Here is a 24,715-nt window from a genome sequence, read left to right as displayed (position 1 = left end):
CAGAACACACACCACCATTAGATTTAATATGGAGAGCCGGTGTGAGGAGTCTTATCCACAATAAAGTGGTCATGAAACGAGCAACAGGGGATCACTCAGGCTTCAGTGGGAGGCTTTCATCAGCCTCATAAATCCAACACGCCTAAGTCCAGTTTAAAACATGTGTTACATGTGTGACAGCTGAGGTATGATCATAAACACATGAAGCATCTGCCACAGCTTGCAAACACTTTCAGTACAGGAAGTAAACCAAACATTCCAGAGTAAAAATACAACCAACAGCCCAACATTCACTTTTTAATTGAAGTGAGTTATTTAACTGTATACGTTTTTAATTAGAGAAGATACATTTGAGATCATAATTTCCAAAGAAAATATTATTTTGTCTTATATCAGTAAAAAGGCTTAAACTCTCTTAATGCTAAAACTTTTGGTTTCACTTCCACCATCCCATTAGTGTAACGTCTTGACTGTTGAGCTTCATTATAGAACCCGAGTGTAACATTTTGAACCCGAGCCGAGCCCGATGCTTATATTAGATATGATGACGGCATCCAACCCAGTGCAACGTGAACAGTCGGGTCTGCTCAGGTCTGATCTTGTTCAAGTTCTCGTTCTGAGTGATCCCTGTGGAGGTCACAGAGGATAACACAACTAATAACACACACTTCTTCATTACACAATAACATTTTGTTTAATATATGCCAAATTCTTTCATCTTTATACAGTTTGTTTGTTGTCGATAATTAGAAGCCATTGTTGTTGTAGTACGATATTTTGCACAAGTTATTTGAATCTCATTGAAAACCATTTAGATGCATAGGTAGAACATGTTATATTAGAGAGCTGAATAGATTCTGTAAACAAGTGAAAAATCAGCAAAATATCGAAATATTGATTAGTTATACGGATGGATAGAATCCAACACATTTATTGGCAACTAAATAATAATAATATCATAATGGGAAGCCTCTGGCAATGCCCACCCCCAGAGAGGAGTCACATTGTCCCCAACCAATCTCCTTTATCTCTGTAACTATGACTCAAAATGTTTCTTAATCCTCCCCAAAGCCCAGAAAAGCTGCTTCATACTTTTTTCCCTTCCTTCTTCTCACCCCTCTGTGTGTGTGTGTGTGTGTGTGTGTGTGTGTGTGTGTGTGTTTGTCTGCCTTGGCAAGTCTGTGGGTTTTCCATTCAGGGAGCCCTGCCCCACCCTCCTTTCCTTTAACTCTCCTGCTGCCAAAATAAAAGCCTCTCTGCACCTTTTCTATCTAACAGCTCAGAAATGTGAGTGAGGGCACTTGCTACCCTGAGTGACACCTATCAGGTATCATTTCATTTGTGGTGCGGACGGATACCAGTGAGAACCACACCAGACGAGAATTACATCTATTGTGACAAAGGTTTAGAAAAAAAACCTTCAACGTGATAATTCTAGAAGATGAAAACATACACATATGGGTGGTCTTACCTCTGATTGTGTGTTTGTTGGGCCACAGGAACCATGGCAGCAACAGCAGGTACAGGAAATAGACCAGAGACAGGGCATTGTAGCGGAAAAGACAAGCTGCAAAGAGACAAAGACCAGAGTAACGTCAAACACTGTGGCATGGGTGGTGTGTGAGTGTTAGTGCAACCTTTCCAAAGTGCCTCCATGCTGCCCTCACCTCATTAGCCAGGCAGAGCCACAAGAATGTGTTATCATTATGTTCAAGTATATACATTAAGGCCAAATAACATGAGAGTAACTGACAGATTATGTGACTGTGAATCGTTTAATTCAGCATGTAAACAACAGTAAGGGTAAACGTTCACTTCTTTCGTCGTATGGCACTTTAAACTAATAGCCAGCTAGGACGCTACATAGTGAGGAGGGTGTCCTGAGGGTTGAATCCAGACCATAGTTATGGATAAATGTAATGTAAATGAGTATTCTGTACTTTATACTGTGGGAGACATTGTTCACAGTTGCTTTGTTTGTGGTTGCTATGGCGAAACCCACTCCTGTCACGAACTTGCGAGCATGGTGCCTGTCAGAGGATGACGCAGAGTTTGAAGAATTCCAACCAAGTCGGTTTCTGTCTGTCAAAATTTGGAATATTCATACTGTGATCTTGTGACACAAGAGCAGTAAAATCTTATTAGTTGCTTCTTGCCTTAATCGCAAAAGCATTAAGCCCAAACAATGATCATGATTAAGCACGTTAATGTCTCAGCCTGTAGAGATCAAACGTGATATGCATGAGCTCCCAAATGCAGCCGCTAGGGGCCACTATTGGGTCCAAGTCTTTGATATCTGCTAATTCTATGCAGTCAGTCTGAATGGGAAAGTCAACATCATTTCATCTTTTTGTACTTCCTTCTATTTATACATCTTTGTCACACACACCATAATGATGTGATTATACCAACAGAACAATAACAGCACACATAGACAGTTGCAGTTGTAAGATCAAACGCACGGTCTGCTGCATCGCATTGCAATGCATTTGTTTACTCTGTCTCGGCACTAACCTCAAATTTTCCCATTAATCACTGCAAACAACTTCTAAAACAAACAGAAACACACAGTCTGTCCATTCTATACTGCATATCATAATAATCTTTTGTTATATTTCATATTTATTTTAATTTTAAAGTTGAATACAACTTAAGGAGTTGTTGTTCTGAAAGGAGCTCTTGTTCTGTTTTACTTTGATCCAACTAAGCGAGGTCATTCAAAGATCACAAAGAAAAAAGAAGAAAAAAGCCAAGCCCCTAAAATACAAAGAGAGGGCGAAACAGACAGATATGCATCGTTCTGAACCCCACCATCCCCTCCCCCCCTCCATAGGATCAACAGACTGGCTTCATATGAAACATCCACTCAATTCTCACACACAAAACATCGCTGCAGAACATCATCATCTCCTCATCTGTACAGATCAACTGCTTTCATAAGTGATTCACACATAAATCTATTTAATCAGATAACAAGAATGTCCACATTGATCTTGTGCCTGCACCTGTAGGTCAGTCTTTCCAGCACAGGATGACAGGTCTTGGACCCAATGGTTGATTGATGGGCATGAAAATGTTCTTCTAGTACACACTGATTAAACGTTTTGCCCAGACCGACAGTGGCAGGCCGACAGCGTATAAACCCAAAACAGAGTTTAAGGGAAAAAAGGTTTGGAGATCATTTTAGATATCAGTCCTGCCACTTCATCCAGAATACCTGCATTCCCAACAATAATCAAATATGCTTCATTTATAGGCTTCACTTATAGGTTTGTTGAGATTTATGGAGCTTGTCCAGTGTAAAATGCTCTCATTGTCCTGTTGTACTGAGATTATGTCCTGTGTTTACTGAGAACTATTGGGTCTTGAACCACATCTGATGCCACAAACAATCAAAATCTCATACTACAGGTCCTCACACCACTTTTTAAGTCAGACAATTCTCTAAACCTAGTTAAAAATAAGCATCAAAACAAAAGTAGCCACTTTGCTAGATCACCAAACCACAAGTGCATGTAGTGGTTCTGTAACAATATGAAGAAACAAAGTCTGTTATTAACTCCACCAGGCCGATGTGTTTTTTGCCTTGCGCTGAGTTGTTTGGGTGCAGCTGTTTGTATGTTGGCAGGATAACTAAGGGTGATTGGCAGATGTTTAAGACATTTTGTGGTGGTGAGAAGCACTACTACTATCTGGATCACTCCAATCTAGATCTGGTGGTCAGCATTTCAGATATGAGCTATATTTAACCAGGCGTACCTCTGTGCTTAGTAACGCTACAAATATGCAACAACCACCATCATCTAGTTGAGATCATGCTGATTCAGTACAGTACAGTTTGAATGTTTGAATGTAACAGCTACAAGAGATCCATACAGAACGCTTCCACCATTACTGAGTTATTCATTTCCATTATCCAACATCCTCCTACATGAATAAAGATAGTCATAACTGTTTTTGGTGTTATGTCAACATGGGCCGTAATGTTTGGCCTTGGTGGCGTTCTGCACCCCATGAGTGCTTTCCTGTTATTTGGTGTTTCAGTGTAACTTGTCACTGAAACGATACTGTGGTTTGCCCCACCATCAAAAGCACGGTGTTAGGTTAATGCTCCCTCTACTGCCCTTGACCAAGGCACTAGGCTCTAGAAATGGAGCTGGTCCTTTGATGGCCATTACACAATCTGAGGTATTTCAACTTCTAAGACTATGCCTGTGCTTGTAACAGAACAATGTGAACGAATGAGACTGAGGGAGGAAGCATTTCCTCCTTTCCGCGTGACTCATCTGTTATGCGGTGAAATGCCACGTCACTCTGTCCAAACAGGGGCTCTGTGCATGTGTTTGTGTGTCCACAACTTTGGTCACTTTTGGTAAATGCATCAACACAACACCATAAAAGACACAGATTTTCTGCCTCCAACAGGTCGCTGTCTCTGATGTGGTCCCAAACATTACCAGCGTATGTTTACGACCTGCTGCATATTTAAGAGCCACGTGTTATACTGCTTTCTCTAGACTTAAAGAAAGGGGGGCTTTGTGTGTGTCTGTCTGTTCTGCCACACGGATGGCGGGGCATTAGGGATGCACTGTGCACTGTGAGGTGTGTGTATGACTCAGAGGCAAACGCCTGTTGTGTGAAAGCAGTCAGAGCTATGTGGGCTCACCCCTAGGACCTCAGACCAAATAAAAAGGGCAAAGGAACGAAGGTTTGAAATGTTACACCAATAAAACCATTTTATTACGTTGAAATGTTTTTAACAGGAAATACATGTTAAATATACAAGAGTTAAATGTAAAAGTTGTGTGCTAAATACATAAGAATATATATACTTCATAATACACAAATAAAAAGATCTTTCCAATGTTCTATATGATGATGACAACTGTAGCTGATCTTCCTTCAAAACACACACACACAGGACACTCAAACGCACCACCTGATACTGGCAAGGATTCTCCTCTGAACAGATCCCAGCATGCATCATTCTTCCCATTACTTCGCTAAGCCTTATGGGAAATAAAGTCAATACTAGATTTAAGATTTAAGATACTAGATTTAAGATACTTTATTAATCGTCATTTTGCATGCAATTCACAGCAAATCGCATGCAATTGAAATTTATCTTGCATCCCCTCATATCACACGCACACAAACACATGCATTACAGAGGGGGTGCAGCGCAGCCATTATACAGCGCCCATTGAGCAGTTGGGGGTTCGGTGCCTTGCTCACGTGCACCTCGGCAGTGCCCTGGACGCAAACTGGCAACTCACCAGTGAAGTGTGAGAGTGAGAGTCAGTGAGAAGTTCCTCCATGTTCGTGGATGGTAACTCAACTTTAAATATAAAGGGTGGCGAATGTATTTATGTATAACAGCTATGGAATGAGACAGGGATTTATAAACTAGCAGCTCCTTGCCACACCCTCTGTACTGTACTGTAACTTATTATGCGTGACACACAGATTTATTAGGGCCATTCCATTTATTTGCTGGCTTAAGACACACAGATTAGAAAGAATATGGCCTTTGTTTTTGACAGCTTGTTCTCACGTGACAACAAAAGTTACCACCCACGCAACACTTATCCCCTAAAATACAGACTTTGCCTTATGTGCCCTCGAACTGAAGTGTGGAGTCATCAAGTCAGCACATTGGGATATGGCCTTAGTGTTCCAAGAACCCAAAATCATCACCCACAAGGGTATTAGCTCAGCTGTCAATCAATGTGTTCTTGGGAGAAAAGAGTTGACGAGGCAGGATGGGATGCAGAAGGTAGAAGGGGAGGACTTTTTGCCCTGAAAGATGCAGTGTTTCCTTTACAATAAAATATATAAGGCGATCCACACACTTATCTATGGATGGCCTCCATTTAATGGTCACTACCTGCTCCATTTCAAGTTCTCATGTTCTGATTGGTAAAACCGTCTACACTAAGTCATGCAAATTTAACATTTTATGAATATTTTTTTGTGGTCATAAAAACCTTAAATACATAATGCATTAAAGTAAATATGGTTAGACACTATTTGAGTCATTTGTGTCTACAAATCAGCTGAAAAGTCTTCCTCACATAACAGAGCAAAATCATAAAAAAACAATCTAAGTTTTCCAAAATAAACTGAATACTGCTGGTGTCACAACAACACTAAAGTTTTTCCATTTCCACTAAAAGAAGCCACAGCTTGTAACCGCTCCACCCTTTATCATCAAACACACCCAGCATGAGGCGTGTGTCCCAGTGCGATAACACTATTCTCAGAGCACACACACACACACACACACACACACACACGCTAATACCTACACTTCTGTTTCCACTCTCATTCATTACTTTGCCACTTTACTATATCAGTTTAAATGTTGTCAGATGAACCTAAAACCTCCCAGATAGATCTGTCATAATTACAGGAAGACTTGAATATTTCCTCAATAAAGCCGACAACTGTCCCTAACACCGATTTGCAGTTGGTTTAGTGATCTGGGGTGCAAGAATGTGGGAATAAAAAATACCTGGAAACATCTGTGGGAACCAACTTAATCCTGCCATGTCGGCAAATTTACACTTTTCTGCTAATATTCTGAATTCTCTGTGTGGAAGCGGCATCATTTCAACATTTTGCTATTGTGATCCCATCACAATTCAAAGCGTGTCCTCGGCAGCCACACCCTTATGAGTTGACTTTACCACACCTATTCCCAATTTCCCTTGAGCCATTTTCCCATTGTTTTCAGATTCCTGATTTGTAGCGATGGGTAAATTAAGACTTATGAAGCTTTGGGGCTTTCCGATTTGTACTGAAAAAGCTTTGAAGCTTCATAAACAAGAAGCACTGTGACATCTGCTAGTGTGCCGATATGATATTATGGGTTCAAAGCAACACTACCTTACTTAGAACACGGAAGACACTTCAGAGTAACACTGAAAGGAATGTCCTGTAGAGCTGTTGCCAGAGTAATGGGTGTTCATTTCTGCACCATGAACCGCCAGTGTCGTTTCAGAGATTTTGGAAATCCAACCAACGGGCCTTACAACCATAGACCATGTGTGTCTACGGCAGCCCAGGACTGGCTCAGTTGGTCACGCTGTCCTTTAAATATGTTTCAGCATTTATTCAATTGGTATCACCTTTGACCCAGACACCCTCTTCTGCTTAGACAGAGCTGCAGTGGCTTGATGAAATGGGTGGAGCATTGCAAGGCCCTTAAAGGATCCTTCCTAATCCTGGAGCTGCTCATAGAGGTTCTCTTTCCTCATACAGCGTCTGAAGCATGGCAAAACAAACTATTCCACTTTGTGCCTTGGAGTTTTAACTGGGGCTTTTCCATATGTGCCTGCATGGCAGACAGTTTCTCATTGGTTGTTGTACTCAATCTAAAGTATGCAAGTATTTTACAGGCCTAGGAACACATGACTTCAATCTCTGGGGTTTATCCTTGTGACCTCTTAAGAACCAGATTTAAAAACAGCGACAAAACAAATATGCCTCATGTTTAGTTCACACGACTGCCCCATCTGTCTCCATCTTCCTCTCACCAAGTTCCACATCGTCCACTCTGACATCAGGTGTTCATGGGCCTCGGCTAGGTGAGCTACCATGTATGTTTGGGGAAACGTTTTTGCCCCCGAAACATACTGAGGCGATTGTTATTCGGGCATGAAGTGGTGGTCCACCTATCAGCTGAGGCAGACAGCAGAGACCTTTCTCACCTCAGATATAACTTAATGACAACATCCCAGACACTCCCATTCAGATACATGGGCTAACCCTGCATAGAGCAACAAAGCATTTTGTGTTATGATGTTGTGGTTGTCTCCAAACACGGCTCATCTGTAGAGCAGTTTATGGTCACAATATCATATTTTTAATGTGTTGACTGCGAAGTCTCAAATTAAATCTGAGTCGTCATTAACTTGCTACATTTCATCACTGACAGACAGGACCATAATTACTGTTGACTGTTGGCCCTTGCAAGAGGTTTGCCCTCTAGATTGGACGCCTCTAGTCTAATATGAGGAAGCGGCATATCCTGATGAGTGACAGGTGTCTCTGTATGGGCTCTTGGCTCTCCCTTCCCTCTTTACTCATCTTCTCTCCAATCCCCTCCCCCAAACCTGTATGTGTCCGCCAGATTGCACAGCAATGCATTCTGGTTACATTTACACCATGCATCTTTCCATATCAGGGTAAGATCCCATGTTAATGTGGGGTGGCTATGTTCATGCATTTGCTGCTGTCTAGGTCCTAATAGAAGTGAACTGTGAGAATAGACGTGTCTTGACGAAACACCCACACAGGAATGTAACCACAGAAAAAAAACCAGACTGCAGACTGAGGAGTGCAGTCTGGTTTCCACTGAAGTATCATTATTCATCATATAATCATTAATATAATATTTTGTCATATATTTGCATAAATATTACATTATTCTTATATACAATCTCCCAAAAACAGTAAATATGGAGCAATCATCACCATTAATCCTGACAAAGTTGAGGAAGACATGTTGGACTGTATCCTATGATACAGTCCAACATGTGATCTCCAGCGCCTTCCTGTGAGGAGAGAGCAGCAGTGAAAAGATGCATTTCAACAGCATTATTCCACACACACTTCCACTTTAAACACAACAACTGTCTCCATGGCAACATAACAGCTGGCACAGCACGTTACACTCATACTGACAGGTCTCAGTTTTTCACTCAGTGTGTACATGTGCAACAATGAGCTATTATGTTATCTTTGTAATTTGGACACAACAAATATTAATCACTTACTGGAATTCAGTTTAGTCTTTTATTTGATGAATTATAAAACCATTTGACTGATTATTTATCGTTCTTTCATTTTCTACTGACTATCCAATTCAGATTAGATTGCAACAGCTGTCAACCTCCCACAGACACACACACAGATAAGAAAACACAGCTGGAAGAACATGACCGTTACCCAGACACCCAGAACAACACACACTCACACACCCTGGTTCTTGTACCCATAAGAGAGAGAGAGAGACACCCTTTTTCTTGTACCCAGAAGAGAGAGAGAGCCAGACAAAGAGAGTGTGTATTTCTCTGTGTCGGTCTTTCTTCCTGCATCAAGTTGTCAATATTAGCACCAACTACCAAGAAAGTCATCAGGAGCGGGAGGAAGAGCCAACCTGCATGAGGTCATATTTCCTTGATCATGCAATCACAGCCAATCATCAGCTGACATATTTACATCCTCGACCTTAATTTGTGATGTGGCTGCAGGTCACAGTTAAACCTTCCTTTCCTGGAACGCTACTGCTAAGAACAGCTGCAGTATATTTAAACTTTATAGAGCTTAAGAAAATGTGTATATGCTGGGAGGGAGAGGGAGAGAGTGACAGTGAATGAGAGAGCAGCAGAGAGCAGGTCAGATGTCACGAGGCGGTAGCTCCTCCCCTGTGGTTTCAGCCTGTAATCATGCAAAGACAGTGTTTTTCACATATTACCAGTGGACCTGCATGGGAGTTTAACATCTCTACAGCTGAATGCTCAAGACAGTGATTTCGCTATACTATACTATACTATACTATACTATACTATACTATACTATACTATACATTATACTTTAAAACAAAAGATCCCATAGTATCTGGTGGCTGTTAAAGCTCAATCCTGCACTCTGACATGAGCGTTCAACATGTTGTGGAGCCCAGCTGGAAAGCGTCTTTACAACGGATGTTTACGAGCCACAATCAGCAGAATGTTACTCGGGAGCCTTTTAAATCCACAGGTTGTAAGTGGGACAATTTGGCCTCTGAATGGTCCACACATACACACACACACACACAGTGAGGATTAACGGGCTGACACTTGGATATGTTGCCGTCTGCTTGGAATCTCTCAATTTCACACTCCTCAAGTTGTTTCCTTTTATGATGAAGGAATGTAGACACACACACAGCCTTGGTGCTCACACTACAAGATTTAGACTTTTCAAAGATGTCAAAAATATTTTTATCGTTTTCTTTCCTCAGCTGTGTGGAGAGCAAATACACTAAAGACAACACAACACACACACATTGCTTTCTCAACCGACCACACTCTCAAAACCTGAATTCTCAGATCAAATTCTAATCAAATGTGAGTAAACAAACGTGGCAATTAGTTTAGTTTGTCTGCAAGAAAGGAAAAACTAATCAGCCTCTGGTTTTGTGTTCTCATGGTTGCATCACAGCTTGGCTCCTACCTAATGTGGCCAGATTGAATCGTAAATACTGAACATGTTTAAAGTTTGTAATTTGCCGCAGCGTCTGTCCAAGCGGATGGAAGCAAATACGGTAATTTGTGTGGGTGTGGGGGTATGTGTGTGTGTGTGTGTGTGTTCTATTGTAAAGAATGGAGCAGGAGGAAAGAATAACATTGTCAGTGTGGAGCTCTGACCACATCTGAAGCCAGTGAGGCTAAATGTGACGGAGACCCTCGTCAGTTCAATGTTTTCCATGGCTGGTGGAAAGTGCGTGCGTGCGTGCGTGCGTGCGCGTGTGCGTGTAAACCGCGCAATCAAGCTTAATCAGTATGACGGCGCTGGTAATCTACTCACTTTTTTAACAAAGCCTTTCTTAATGCTGTGACTTTCAAACAAGCTGGAACTGAACACTAACGTGCATCATTCATGTCGGAGGAACAAAACAATTCATTAATAATTATATTTGAGATATAAATAACCTGCTCTGTATCAGGTTACCAGTGGAGCAGAAGTTAGTAGCCTGAAGTTAGCTTGCTAGCCCCTTAATCTTGCTTCGTAGCCGACATTTTAATGTATCCTCATTTTCAATGTGTTATTTTACATACACACAGACACACACATACCTGCTCTAATGGTTGGTGATGACACTCTTTTATTGATATTAGCACAGAAAAGACCAAGTAATTGTTTTGCAAATCCTAACTCCTGGTATTCAAGTCTCAAGTCAACAACAAAACAAAGTCCTCAACTTGAATTGTAACCCACTTACAAAGAGTTGTATGGTTTAATCAACTTTAAATACCTTCAATAATAAAAACACATCACTTAAACTCTGATTATCAAGAGACAACAGACACTGAATGCTTCCTTTGGAAATAAACATTGAGCTACTGTTTGTCCCACTGTTACAGCTTCTGAAGGCGAAAGTTCAAGCTTAACAAACACATTATTAAGAAGAATCACACCATAACGGACACTGGATATATATAATCTAATAATTACACGTCATACATCTGTATCAGTGTCCACTGCTGAGGTTGAATGAGGACAAGGCCTGGTTTTGTCAGATGTAGGACTTGACTGAAATCTGATCCAGATCATGTTCGTCTGAGCACAGCAGGTTTATGAGACCTGATTTCAGAGTTTTCTTCCTCAGAAATATCATTACTCTGAATCGTACGGAAACAGTGATACAGAGTTTATTATACTAACTTTTGGCTTCGCGAGTAGTTGAGAAAGAGATGGAGTTAGAGCAGGTCGTCATTACCCAGAGTGCATTGTGACGATCACAAGTCAGCAAAGCTTTGATTCAAATCCATGTCAATCAAAGTCACGTGACTCGAATTCACACATCTGCATCTTACCATGCAAAGTATACTGAAAGCGAACTTGACAAACAACATTGGCATTTCCATGGAAGTGTTCCTGTTGCGATCCAGTCGAGAAAGAGTGGTGGAGGATGGATGTGTCCGGGCTTTGAACTCGGAGCATGTTGCTACCATTAAAAATAATGAAGGAGAAAAAGCCAGCATGTAGGAAAGTCTGACTTCACACACCAAAGTAAGGAAAAGGTTGTGGAATTTTGCATCACGTGGGAGCCACTGTCACGTATGCTACAGCAGCAGACAACTGGAGGGATAAACAGCCTGATCAGTGTGTGAATAAAGAAAGAGAGAAAAAAGCATCTCTCATCTTCACACACACATACCGTATTTCTCACTGAGCCATCAACGTTTCGGGCGTCCAAAAACACACTCGCACTCAAACTCAGTCTCTCTCTGTTCTCCTACTGGATGTTCGCATGAAAACAACACATGATCAAGCTACTGCTAAGATCAGAAGGGCCCATCACAGCCGAGTACAAATAAACATGGAGGACAACTACAGCAGTGACAGTGGTCAGTAAAGAGACAATGAGATGCATACAGGGAGAAACTTCCAGCTGGAGGGAGAAGACTTTACAATATTCTTTTTGATAGCATATAGATCGGATTTTGTGGAATGTGTTCATGCATGACCATTAACGGCAGAGCTGTGTTCACTTACAAACATGAATGTCCACACAAACTGATTGTCTCGCTCTAAAATACTCTGATTTGAGCATAAAGACCTGGAATGTGAACGTAGCTTTCAAGGAGCCTCTGAAAGTGAAGACTTCCTATGCTTCCTTTTGTGAAATAAGTCATTTAGTCTCAACACAGGAGATGCTGTCACTATCTGTAATGATGTCATATCTGACAATGATTGACCAATCGAATCATAACACTATATGTAACAAACTCAAAATGGCAACCGCCTACACCAAGTTTCCTGTGAGAAACTGTGGTGAGCGCTCAGCTTTCAAACATGCGGCATGAGGCACAGATTGTTCGCAGCGAGCGTTGCTGGCAACTTTCACTTCCTTTGACTCAGTACTCATCAGGCCACCTAAGTCATGTGGCCTGATGACAGAAACTGCTGTTGCTGGTCATCGCCTTCGCTGTGATAACAAACAAGTGTTACAGCAGCATACAAGCCAGAGAACAAAGACAAAACACAAATACTGCAACTAACCCTTCATAGATTGTTGTAAAGGGAGACAAACCAACATACACAACTGAAAGTAACTGTTTAAGTGCTTTTGTGTGAGAGCATCAGCTGAAATCTGAGGTTGCAATCTGAAAGACGTTTTATTAAAAAGGTTGTTACTGCAAGTTGAAGCAATAGAAGAAGAGTTTATGTATCTTGTTGCAATTCTATTATCATTAAGATAGACACAGTACTTACACCAGTCATTTTAACCTGATGTTGACAGTAAAATCTACATGTTAGGTTGAAATTTACACCGTGTACACATTGCATTATCATCTGTCTTCAGTATCTGGATACATTATTCAGAACTTGTGGTCCCATGTTAATGCAAGGTGTAAATACTCACAAAAAGCATTTCAATTGTGGTCAGACTCGCATTGTCATCTGATCTCTGTGGGAGTTGATGATGATCCACGGAGCAAAGAGGAAGGATGAAGGGTGGGCTTAAATCAGTGTAACAGCCTTTCTACACAGACAACCACAGTGCATGTTGATGCAAGGTGTAGTGTTCTGATCCCGTGACTCATTTCCTTTGTGGTCTTGCATCTTTTATATTCTAAAAGACAATATCTGCCTTAAGCAGGTCTGAAGATGTTGACGAAAATGTGGTTTTTGTGAAATTTCATGATCTTTGCCCGAGTGACTAACAGAAATATCCTCCCTGCTAATGAAATAGTTTCCGCACTGAAACTGAAGAATAAAATAAATCAAAAGAACGACAACTAAAGTAGAAGACATGAGCTTTCATTTGTGCCGACTTAAACTTGACTCAACTTGAATCCCAAAATTGCTGACTTGATACTTGCCATAATAGTGACTCTACTCGGACTTTTGAGTAGAGGATCTCATACCTTAGTCAAACCAAAGATTAAAAATTGCACACAAGTAGGGGAGAGTTGATCTGACAATTTTACATGGTGATCAAGTGAAAGAGCTGGGAAGAGCTGACTGAGCATGAATCCAGCATCATTTTATATGGGGAATATGTCTTCCCATTTGTATAGCAAAATCTCTAGACTCAAGATGATTGAAAGAGTCCTTGAACAGGAAGCGACCACTGCGGCAGTTTTGAATGCTCATTGGAAAGCAAGACACCTTGTGCCAACTTGGCAATATGCTGATGTTCTGGAGTGGGTGATGAAGGCCCCTCAGTGCATTCCAAGATTCCACAGATGGGCTGTCAGGTGAGGACTATATTAGTGTGTCATCCTTAAAGCCTGTGGTGCATCTTATGAAAATGAATGTCTTGAGTGTGGATGCCGAGGACACTGACTTAACCAAGATGATAAAGGAAGCGATTACGCAGTGCCTCGGCGGAAAGTATAGGGACCAGCTGACCTGGGATCAGACGTCTCTTCTTGACCCAAAGGCTTACATCTGGAACTATTCCTGAGCTGGATGTCACCCACAGCAATATCCAAACAAACAGCTGAGGGGCCATCCCAAACAATAAGAGAACTCTAGGTAGCCTTCTCCAAGTATCCAGTACCTCAACCACAGGCTCAACTTCTCTTTCAAAGAGTTAATTGAGGCAGAACTGGCATCAGACCTCTCAGTACCTGAGGCTGACAGTGAGCTGGATCCCTTGAAATGGTGGAAAGTGCACCAGGGAAACTTTCCACGGGTTGGACACTGGGCAAAAAAGTACCCCTGTATCCCAGCAACCAGTGCGCCAACCAGAAAGGATGTTCACCACGGGAGGCAATATTGCCACATGCCAAAGGGCCAAAGAGCCAAAGTTTCTTTCCAAAAATCACTGATTGTGTCAGACTAGATTGTTACTATTAACATTGGAGGCCACTTTAAAAACAATACTGTGTTTTAAATGGTGCGGATAGAGAAGTCCTTTGGCTTGTTGGTGTCTCAAGTCAGCACATTTCATAATTGCGAAGAAAGATCGCAATTCTGATCGAGGATCGTGTTCCAAAGATTGCAACACGATTTCTTTTACACTATAAACAACTGAAAATTGTGCAGGAACTTTTATTTCCATAAACAAGTCATTTCCTAGATCCACCTTCAACCAATCAAGTTGCAAACGAAAGCAACAGAGTGGAAATAAATGAAACAGCCTGCATGTCATTTCCTGTATTTATAGTCATATTTATGTATTTACAATAAATGAACCGATGAATACAAACCTGGGACCTACAAAACAATGACTTGGTCCCACCTGTGTCGGCAATTAAATGTGTTAACAATTAGAGCATGAGTAAATGGATAGTTTGATTCATTGGGGATGATCCTGATAGAGCTGAGAGCCCAGGAGAGGAACAATTAACTTTATGGGAACTTTAAGCCACAACATGTGTTTACTCTTAATGATTCAGTTAAGTTAAGTCGTACCTGCTGAACTTTGCTTAACTTCAGATCCACTTTTAGAGTCGCTGAAACTGAAGATGTAGTAACAAATATACGATTTTTAATCCACAATGTCTGTAATTCAACTTTACACATAATTATCGTGGCCTTAAGCATTACACACAACACATAATGAATATTTGGCCATGACTTTTGACTGTGCTGCATTGGGATGGAGACAAAGGTAAAGGGGACAAACTTCAAAATGTCCCCGCATGTAAAGCAGAGAGGTTTGGGAGGAAGTTATCAGCATTCTTATAGTCATTTGTTGCCTCTGTGGTAATAAAGGGCAGTGAGTTAAACTTGAGATGGAACCGGGATTGCATCATTTCTGACAAATGTATTATTGGCAAAGCTTAGATTTGACTCATACACATGCAGAGTGAAGCGTCTCTCTCTCTGCCTGTAGTCAACACACAGTGAGACAGTTCATGTGGCAGTTAGAACAAGTCACCCCAGCTGCTCTGAAGTCAACTACTGTAAAAGCCTGAGGAGAGACAGACACACACGCACACACACTTAATGAGAGTCAGAGTTTGGGGTGTTTGCCAAGTTCAAAGGTTTACAATTCTGCACTTCTACAATTACACCCACTTGATTTATGAGTGTGTATTGAGGCCAATGGATAAATATAAATCACCAATACATGTTCCTTACGTTTCCCAGCTGTACTGCGGCAAAGCACAGGCGGGCACCGGGTGGAGATAGGACAGGACGGGGACAGGACAGTAGCATTGTCCCTGCGGAGCTCTCCACTCTTCACTGTATTTGGTGACACGAGTGCCAAGACTTGAGGCAAAACAATCGATTAGCTCCTCCTCGCCAATAAACACGCACACACACACGCACAAACACACACACACACACACACACACACACACACACACACACTTGTCGCTGTTGGCTTGAAGTTTCCAGAGCACTCAAACGCCTCATCCGTACAAACTCCAACCAAACTCGCAAAAGAGACTGAAGATCCCTGCAACTTTAATGTGAAGTGAATTCAACAATGTCGCCCAATACACACATACACACACCACAGCTCTCAACACATGAACTATTAACTAAGGCGGGAGCTAACTGTACCTACCAGACACTTTATTACCAGTAAAACCAAAACATGTAAGTTTCACTGACACAGAAACAGCTCACATAATGTCCCGTTTCACTTCACACCCACTTATACTCGTGCTGTGTGACGTGAGTGTGTGCAGTATGGTGTGTAAATTAGGGATTTGTGTGTGTGCTATGAGTCCATTGATGAGTTAAAGTTACCTGTTAGGAGCACGGTGGGCAGCAGAAAGCAGTAAAGCAGCCATACGACCACCTGAAGATCCATATCAGCGTCCGGCTCGGCTCACCGCCCCCCCGGCCACAGACTAACCTTCTGTCCGCAACATTCCACTCTCACGCCCAAAACTAAGAATCGCCTCGAGAATTCCGTCGGATTCTGATCGATTAACTGTGTCAGATGATCGGAAAGCCGTTACTCCGCTCGGCGGTCATGATCGTCCATCAAAGTGAGCTCCGGGATTGTTTCTTAAAACAAAAACTCGAGTGGAAAGTTGTAAATCTCTCGTCCCCGATGGTTCATTTGACGAACTCGTGCCTCGCTGCAGGGGTTCCGAATGGGGCAGTGCGGCAGCGGCGGTTCGATGGGTTTGGATCAATGTGTGTGAGTGTGTGTGTGTGTGAGAGAGAGAGAGTGTGTGTGTGTGCGTGAAAGAGAGCGAAATTAAGTCCTGCTGTGTTCCTTCAGAGGGGCCCAGTGTGGACGCGGAGACAGCCTTGTGGAAAATGTGATTCACGGGCGGCTCATAGAGGAGCTTTTCTCCTGCTGCTGCACACGCGCCGCACCACTGCACTCACACATACACACACACACCGCACGCTGCAACACACACATACATTCTCTCTCTCTCTCTCTCTCCCTCTCTCTCTCTCTCTCTCTCTCTCTCTCTCTCTCTCTCTCTCCCTCTCACACACACACACACACATACACACTGTAACGCAGGACACTCATACCGCACCCTGTAAATGTAACACACACCGTAACAAACAGCACATATACAGTTTACACACACCGCACGGTGTAATACACACATTGTGAGGGACTTGTGTGCATTCAATTGAAATGCTTAGGATCTGGTGATAGGGGTCTTTCTTTCTTTTCCTCAGTTAGGAGGAGACGACCCAGGAATTGATTAAACAAACTTTAAAAGCAGAGCTTAGGTCACAGTTTGGAGCAGCACATAAACATTTCCATCCATTATGAGTTTAAATCAACTTTACAAATAATTCTCATGGTCTTGAATCAGATACAGAACACTGAAATGGAAAGTTTGGAACCTGACTGTCATGACTTCTGACTTGCCTGTCCACACACATACACACACACATGCACACACACTGCAATATGGCAAACCTATACACAAATAAATGTTTAATTTGCTCTGCTGTGTTTATTGTAAATCAACCTCAGACGCAAAGATAACTCAGCATTATATGAGATATACACAAATGTCACAAACTCATTTCACACTGTAACACATTACACACATGCCACACACACACACTGTAACACACCAGTAATATGCACACACAAAGACCACACACACTAAGTCTGCAACATGCCGCTGTCATCACGTGCACACACACACACGCACTGCACACAATGTAACACAATGCACACTCACCAAACAGTATAACTCTGTAACACACCGCCCACAGGGCTCGCCATGCAGGGCTGCTTTGTTGTCTTCAAAGTTGAAGGAAGTAGAAAGATTTGCTCAAGCACAATATTTTATCACTGGATGCAGTATAAAACACTTAAGTTTGTTTTGTAAATCACATTTCTGACCGGACCACGTCAGTGCTGGCAGCAGATACGAGTTCTGCCCTTCAGCAACAAAGCTGACCCACTTCACACCAAACAGCGCCCTCTAGTGAACAAATACCGTTAACAACAAGAAGGCAGTCATAGATAGATAGATAGATAGATAGATAGATAGATAGATAGATAGATAGATAGATAGATAGATAGATAGATAGATAGATAGATAGATAGATAGATAGATAGATAAGACTTTATTGATCCCAAACTGGGAATTTGGTCTGTCACAGCAGCATTACAGTAAAACATTCTAGAATAAATGAAAACACAACACACACATTAGTAAATTAAAACACAGTCATGATAAATAAAATAAAGTAGTAAAAATGCAAAAAAATTGATTAGAAGGCAGAAAGGGTGGATGCGACCTAAACAAAGACTATGGGTCCAGTAGGTGACAGAGAGGATGATCAGGGTTATCCATGATGGATACCAGTTTGTTGTGTGACCTCTTCTCCATCACAGTCCCAAAAGAATCTGGTTTGCAGCCAACAAGGGGGCTAGTCTTCTTAATAAGTTTATTAAGTCTGCTGGTGTCCCTGGCTCTAATGCTGCTCCCCCAGCAGACAGTAGCATAATAAAGTGTAGTGGTTACAACAGACTGATAGAACATTTGCAACATATTTCTGCACACATTGAAAGATATCTGAAAGAGATTTGATCTGAAAGAGCTTCCTCAGGAAAAAGATTCTGCTCATCCTCTTGCTGTATAGAGCCTCAGTGTTAATCTACCAGTCCATCCTGTTGTCGATGTGGACTACGAGGTATTTATAATGCTCCACCACCTGATCATCCTCACCCAGAATGCACAGGGTCCGTAAAACCTTCCTCTTCCTTCTGAAATCGATGACCATCTCCCTGGTCTTGGCAACATTCAGAATCAGAATCAGATGATGAAAATGTCTAAGAGTGAATAGTAATAGAATAAGTAGCCGAATCTCCTCAATCACATGACCTGAATGACCCTGACACCTTTAGTGTTGGGTTCTGGTGAAAGTAAGCCTGAATACAAAAGACAAAACCCCCTCTCCTCTTTTCTCTTAAGCCTGTGCTTATATTAATGATTTATGGCCAAAGGCACACTGCAGCTGCCCAATTCATAAGATTTGTGTGTGTGTTATGAGTCCATTGATGAGTTAAAGTTACCTGTTAGGAGCACGGTGGGCAGCAGAAAGCAGTAAAGCAGCCATACGACCACCTCAAGATCCATATCAGCATCCCTTCATAAGCATGTATACAGTGTGATGAGGGGAAACTAACAAAGGTATGAAACTGAATGATTTAAGGGAGTTTGAGTTTGTTGTTATGCATAGGTATCATGATCATTAAAGGGATAATCACTCAACAATCAGTGCTTTAGTGTTTCATCACTCGCCTTCTGATTGAATTTGAGTTAATCTAATGCTGCTGTGGGTCATGAGGACACTAGCATAACAACAGTTGAAAAACTTTTACCTCATCAAAATCACAGAGCCATTCGTGCTTTGATCAAACATCTCTATTATGCTTGCTAATTGATTAATTGTGGTAGCAGGATTACCACTCAGACATGTCAGTGATCAGGGAGCCTTTTTTGGGCCTCTACATTATATTCTAAAGCCTTGTGTTTCAATCTGTAGCCTTGCTTTCATGCACACACTGAACATGGTAACACAAGAAAACTATGTCAAGAAAACTTCATATTTACTATTGACATGCACTGGATTAATTGAACTGTTTAGATTCTGTTGAGAAAACGATTGTACTTGTACTAGACACTTTGAACAGCTCAATTTCAGCCTAATACGGCTCTTCATGTCTATGTTGGCATCTAAATTCACCACGATATAGTAGAGAAGTTATGCTCAGGCCATCATATGTGTCTTTTGGAAAATATCAAATCATCCCAAAACATCCCAATACGTGTCTACTCTGTATTAAATCATATTGTTGGAAATAGAGTCAACTTATGTTTACGCTTTAAAAATATATTTATTTTGGAGGCACTTCTTGTACTTCCGTAATAGTGGCCCGTCATAGCCGGACGGGGCGTGGCTTTCGTAGTTTCGCGGGAAAGTTCTATTCTTTACCTGCGCGCATTTCCGGGGCCGAGTTGTTTATAACCTGGGGTTCATGCTTGTAATCGTTACAGTTTGGGTGTCGATCCGTGCTTCGTCGTAGCTTTAGAACATTTTTACTTTGCGCTTGTAGATACACTGAGCGCCAGGAACATGTCGCAGGCTCGAGTTACGGATTTCTTTCACCAGAGAAAGAAAGGCATCGCCGGTCAGAAATCCACGAAGCCCCGCAGCAGTAGAAGCACCGTGGTGAGCGATCATGGCTCCTGCGTTACCAGCGCCGCGACGAGGTCCAAGTCCCTTCGATCGGACAACAAAGAGGCGACGAAAATCGACGCGTGCATTTTTTCGCCTTCGGTCCACGAAGAGTTTCTACGGGTGATCGACGAGGCAGCCGGGGTCAACACGGACGAGGCTTGCCACATGCCGGGAGGAGGTGTCTCCACCAGCCCCCGGACTCCGAAGCGGTCTTCGTCCGACGCGGAGTTCGATCTCGGGTCTGCGTTGTTTTCAGCCACCGTGGAGCACAGCACGGCCAAGAAGAGGCGACATGCGGGGACTAGCGGCGCCTCCAAAGCGACCGCTCCCCAGAAACAAACGAGGAGGACGGCGAGGAAGAAACTAGTCCTGGTTCAAGACGAGCAGCCGGTAAGTCCTGAACCCTCACATGCTGTTGATAATAAAACCCACCATGACTTTACAAATGCACAACATTTGGACTATTTCTGCACATTTTGCACACATGCATTTGTTTTAAGAAGTGAAGTGTTTTCACTGCTAATCAGAATGGCGTATTTGACCCGAATGAAGCGCTCAGTTCGCCTCCACCACAGCAAAACAATGTTTCCTTTCATTTTGTTACTTAGAAATGAATCGCTGTTATTTACTGCTCATAATTAAGATACTTACTATGTGTGTCTGATTAAAAAAGAAACAACACGGAGCTAATCTTGCACCCCTGCATACACTCAAGCTCCTATTAGCATACTAGTTTCTTTGTGGAGTTAAAAGTTAACTTAGTGGGACTGTTTTACTTTGGAATCGCCCCTTTCTGCTTTCACAATAACTATTGACCACAGTTAAAGCCCGACTGTAGTAACCTTTAGACTTAAAGTCTAAAAGTAATATTGCTTGTAGTTGTGTTGCTGTTAGTGACCCATACTCTTATTTAAGTTTATTTCTTACTTCCACCAAGCAGGTCATGTCTTCATTTCCATATGTCTGTAGGAGGACATTTAAAAAATAGTTAAATTTCAATGAAACTTTTACTGTGAACTTATGAACTGTAAGCCATAGAATCCAAGGAGCCCTGGATAACATTTGTTGTGATTTGGCACTACATAAATAAAGTTGAGTTGAATTTCTGTACTGATATGATTGACTGGCAAGCATGAACAGACGGCAAGCGAGAGGCCGCAATAGGAAGACTTACCTGCCTCTGAGTTCCTTCCAGCATAGTCTATGCCCATAATTTGGCCCAAACAGAGAGGCTGCTACTCGTCATGCTTTGTGTGTGTGAACTTGTAAGTTAAACTACATGTGTTGTGTTTGTAGGTTTCTGTCCAGGAACCTGTCAGTGATGTCCAGCCTGAAGCAACCACCGAGACCGCGAAGGAGGCCAAGAAGAACACCGGCTCCCCACAAAAGAAGAGCAGTCAGACCACTGGAGGAGAAACAAGCAGGGTAACACACTCTGTTCTAACCCACAAACACAAACTCTCTCACACACAAACACACATATATTGCTTACTTACCTTTAAATGCATATCTCCCATAGGTGCTGTGTACCAAGGACATTGCAGCGCTCAAGTCTCGCCTCCAGAAGATCAAGAAACAAGCAGGGGACCTCAGCTCATCCACCCCGGCCTCCTTATCCTCCGCTCCCACTGCCCCTCCCACCGCTGAGCCAAACAGACCGAAGTCCACTGTGGCCCGAGCCAGAGAGCTCGCCGCCAAAGCCCAGAAGAGGAAAGAGGAGAGAGAGGCGGAGGAGAGCCAGCAGAGCCAGATTCAGTCCCAGGAGAGCACGGAGCTTCCTGCCTATCAGCGCTACCACACCCTCGCCCAGGCAGCACCGCCAGGCCTCTCCCTGCCCTTCCCGTACAAGCTGCTGGCCGAGATGTTCAGGAGCATGGACACGGTTGTCGGCATGCTCCACAACCGCAGCGAGACGGCTACCTTCGCCAAGATCAAGCAGGGCGTCCAGGACCTGATGCACAAGTGCGTGGACACATTCCATTTCCTAAAGGACGGAATACATGTGGATAAATGCTGTGCGGTTCCAAGAAATGTCAGATGTGACTGACTGTGTGTTTGTTTTTGCAGACGGTTTGAGGAGAGTCACGTTGCTCAGATCAAGGCTGTCTTTCCGGACGCCTACACGTTCAGACAGGAGAAAAACATCCCCAACTTCAGCTGTCAAGTGAAGAGGAGCAGCTACCAGCTCACAGTGGAGCCTGTTATTCACTCAGGTCAGCACACACCCCTGCTCCACACGGCTACATGGCTCACACACTCTATGATGTCATTAAGGAGCAAGAAAAACACACAAATGTACACACATGTAGCTTGCACACGTTGCTGTATACTGTGTGTCTGACCTGTTTGTGCGTTTCCTTCTTCAGACCAGAATGAATCCCGCCCTCTTCTGTTGGCCTCTTGTCTCCTGGAAAGGAGACGCATCTTCCACTCTAACCTGCTTGCCATCGTCAAACAGCATCACAAGGTTTGTTGGTTTTTGTTTAACACTGCACGCATGTCCCGGGTAGAAGCTCTTTTTTACGCAAACTAAACTCTCTCTCTCCCTCTGTAGGACTTCCTGTCCTCGTTGGTGCCTGCAGTGACAGTGCCAGAAGACAAACTGACCCGCTGGCACCCCCGGTTTAATGTGGACACTGTGCCTGCAGTCTCTGCCAGCGATCTGCCTCAGCCGCCCCACACAGAGAAAATGGCCACCGCCCAGGAAGTCCTGGACAAGGCCCGCAGTCTCATCACACCTAAGGTACCTACAGCAGACACACACTATCACTTCATCTCATGTTATACCGCTAGTGTTGAGCACTGATTGAGTTTGTGTGGCGTAATCTGGCTGTGCTGCATCATCACTTCCTGTTGGGTTTCCTCAGCATTAACATGAGCTTCTTCTTCTGCTATGTTCAGATGGAGAAGGCCCTGGTCTCTTTGACTCTGAAAACAGAGGAACCTGGTAAGGAGGTGGCATCTCAGACCTCCACAGCTTCACCCACTCCCACGCCTGCACCAAGTGCCCTAAAAGGAGTGCCCCAGTCCCTGCTGGATAGGGTAAGTACTGCATGATGGTGTTGTGGCCCCGTGGATCTTTCATACTCCATGCAGGTCTGAGATCTTTGTAGCGGCCGGTTGATTGCGATTGGTCTGTGTCGTCAGATCCGAGCAAAAGAAGCCCAGAAGCTGCAGTCAGCCATGACTCGTAACACTGCCCAGGAAGGGCGCCTGCTGATGATGTCACGACTCAACGAGCTGGCCAGGATTCTACGAAACGTCTTCGTCGCCGAGAAGAAACCAGCATTAATCATGGAAGTGGTCTGTAACAAGATGGTGTCGAGCTACAGATCTGCCCTCAGCACCGGTGAGTGAAAGAAAATGACAAGCAGTTCCCTTGTTTGGTCCCGTGTTTACATGCACAGCAATGATCTCATATTAGTCTACTATTACTCATACAAGCATGTCGAAGCTCTGCGTCTTGACCAATCGCCTCGCTTGGAAATGAGTCACAGTACCTGCAGGATCCCCTTGTCGCATCTTGACATGAATGACTCGTATTGTTCAGTGATAAAGGATGCAGAGCTCGCATGTAGTGGGAATGTTCACTCTAATGATACTTTGGGTGATGTTTAATTGTCTTCTCCTGATTGGTGTCGTCATCACAGGTGAGATGGAGAAGCACATCCGTCTGTTGGCCGAGCTGGCTGCAGATTGGCTGACAGTCCTTCCAATCAGGAAGGACTTCTACGTGAAGTTGAACAAGACCATGGAGCTGAATGTGGTCCTGGACAAACTGAGCAGTAAACTCAGAGAAGAGGAGCGACGCTAAGACACTTTGTAACTTCAGTCACCGTGACACGACAGCACAGGATCAGAAAGTGCTTTTCGGATTTGGTCCCAGGACCTATTGGACTGAATTCATATTTGTCTCCCTTTGTTCTAAAAAGGCTGTTTGCTTTCCCCCCCCTTTAGTATTATCATGTTAGGTGTTTTCATGAGCTTCCAGTCTTTTTAAGGAGTGTTTACATTTTTAAAAATTGAGTGTTATATGTTAAAGAAAATACAGAGAATTATCAGAGCCCTGTGTCCTGTTTTTCATTCAATTAAAGCATAAACGTAAAACCATCTACACAACTATGACATGGTATCTATGTGATGGAAAGGAATGAGAGGAGTAACCTTCTTAAGAATGCATTTTAGAGTTCTCAGTAACTAATTAAACCAAACTGTTCCCTGTATCCTGTAATCTATACCTCTGCACAATATTAGGAAAGCCATTTATGAGTGCAGCCCTTCCGAAAACTGAGCCACACCAACCCATTGTAATAGGCTGAAGAAATTTAACATGGTGGAAAATCCAGTTGGGCAC

The 24,715-nt window shown here is 42.9% G+C and overlaps 2 protein-coding genes across 2 annotated transcripts in view; one reads left to right on the top strand and one right to left on the bottom strand.

The window, feature by feature from the left end:
- piezo1 (piezo type mechanosensitive ion channel component 1 (Er blood group)) overlaps positions 1-17,027 on the bottom strand; it is a 43,485-nt gene extending 26,458 nt beyond the window's left edge. The window contains exons 1-2 of the mRNA XM_076164091.1: positions 16,429-17,027; positions 1,472-1,567 (exon numbers count right to left, since the gene is read on the bottom strand). Of these exons, the coding sequence (XP_076020206.1) occupies positions 1,472-1,567; positions 16,429-16,492 (160 nt within the window). The 5' untranslated portion in view covers positions 16,493-17,027. The remainder of the gene's footprint in view (positions 1-1,471; positions 1,568-16,428) is intronic.
- Positions 17,028-20,137: 3,110 nt separating this feature from the next.
- On the top strand, positions 20,138-24,424 carry cdt1 (chromatin licensing and DNA replication factor 1). The gene is made up of 9 exons (XM_076165246.1): positions 20,138-20,751; positions 21,658-21,786; positions 21,881-22,323; positions 22,429-22,574; positions 22,728-22,828; positions 22,916-23,104; positions 23,263-23,403; positions 23,509-23,710; positions 24,012-24,424. Exons 1-9 carry the CDS (start codon positions 20,257-20,259, stop codon positions 24,173-24,175), a joined length of 2,010 nt encoding a protein of 669 aa, XP_076021361.1. The 5' UTR covers positions 20,138-20,256; the 3' UTR covers positions 24,176-24,424.
- Positions 24,425-24,715: the final 291 nt, after the last annotated feature.

The sequence above is a fragment of the Genypterus blacodes genome, unplaced genomic scaffold (assembly GCF_046128005.1).
Source record: "Genypterus blacodes isolate CSIRO-AG114 ecotype Tasmania unplaced genomic scaffold, CSIRO-AGI_Gbla_v1 ptg000012l_1, whole genome shotgun sequence".
NCBI lineage: Eukaryota > Metazoa > Chordata > Actinopteri > Ophidiiformes > Ophidiidae > Genypterus > Genypterus blacodes.
Note: the sequence above shows the minus strand (reverse complement) of the source record. Positions and strands in the feature narration are given on the sequence as shown.

Bases quoted from the DNA above. Each gene is read 5' to 3' on its own strand.
- cdt1 (XM_076165246.1), top strand. From the start codon at position 20,257: ATGTCGCAGGCTCGAGTTACGGATTTCTTTCACCAGAGAAAGAAAGGC. The intron at 23,404-23,508 runs GTAAGTACTGCA...CTGTGTCGTCAG, and splicing joins CCCAGTCCCTGCTGGATAGG to ATCCGAGCAAAAGAAGCCCA. The intron at 23,711-24,011 runs GTGAGTGAAAGA...TCGTCATCACAG, and splicing joins CAGATCTGCCCTCAGCACCG to GTGAGATGGAGAAGCACATC.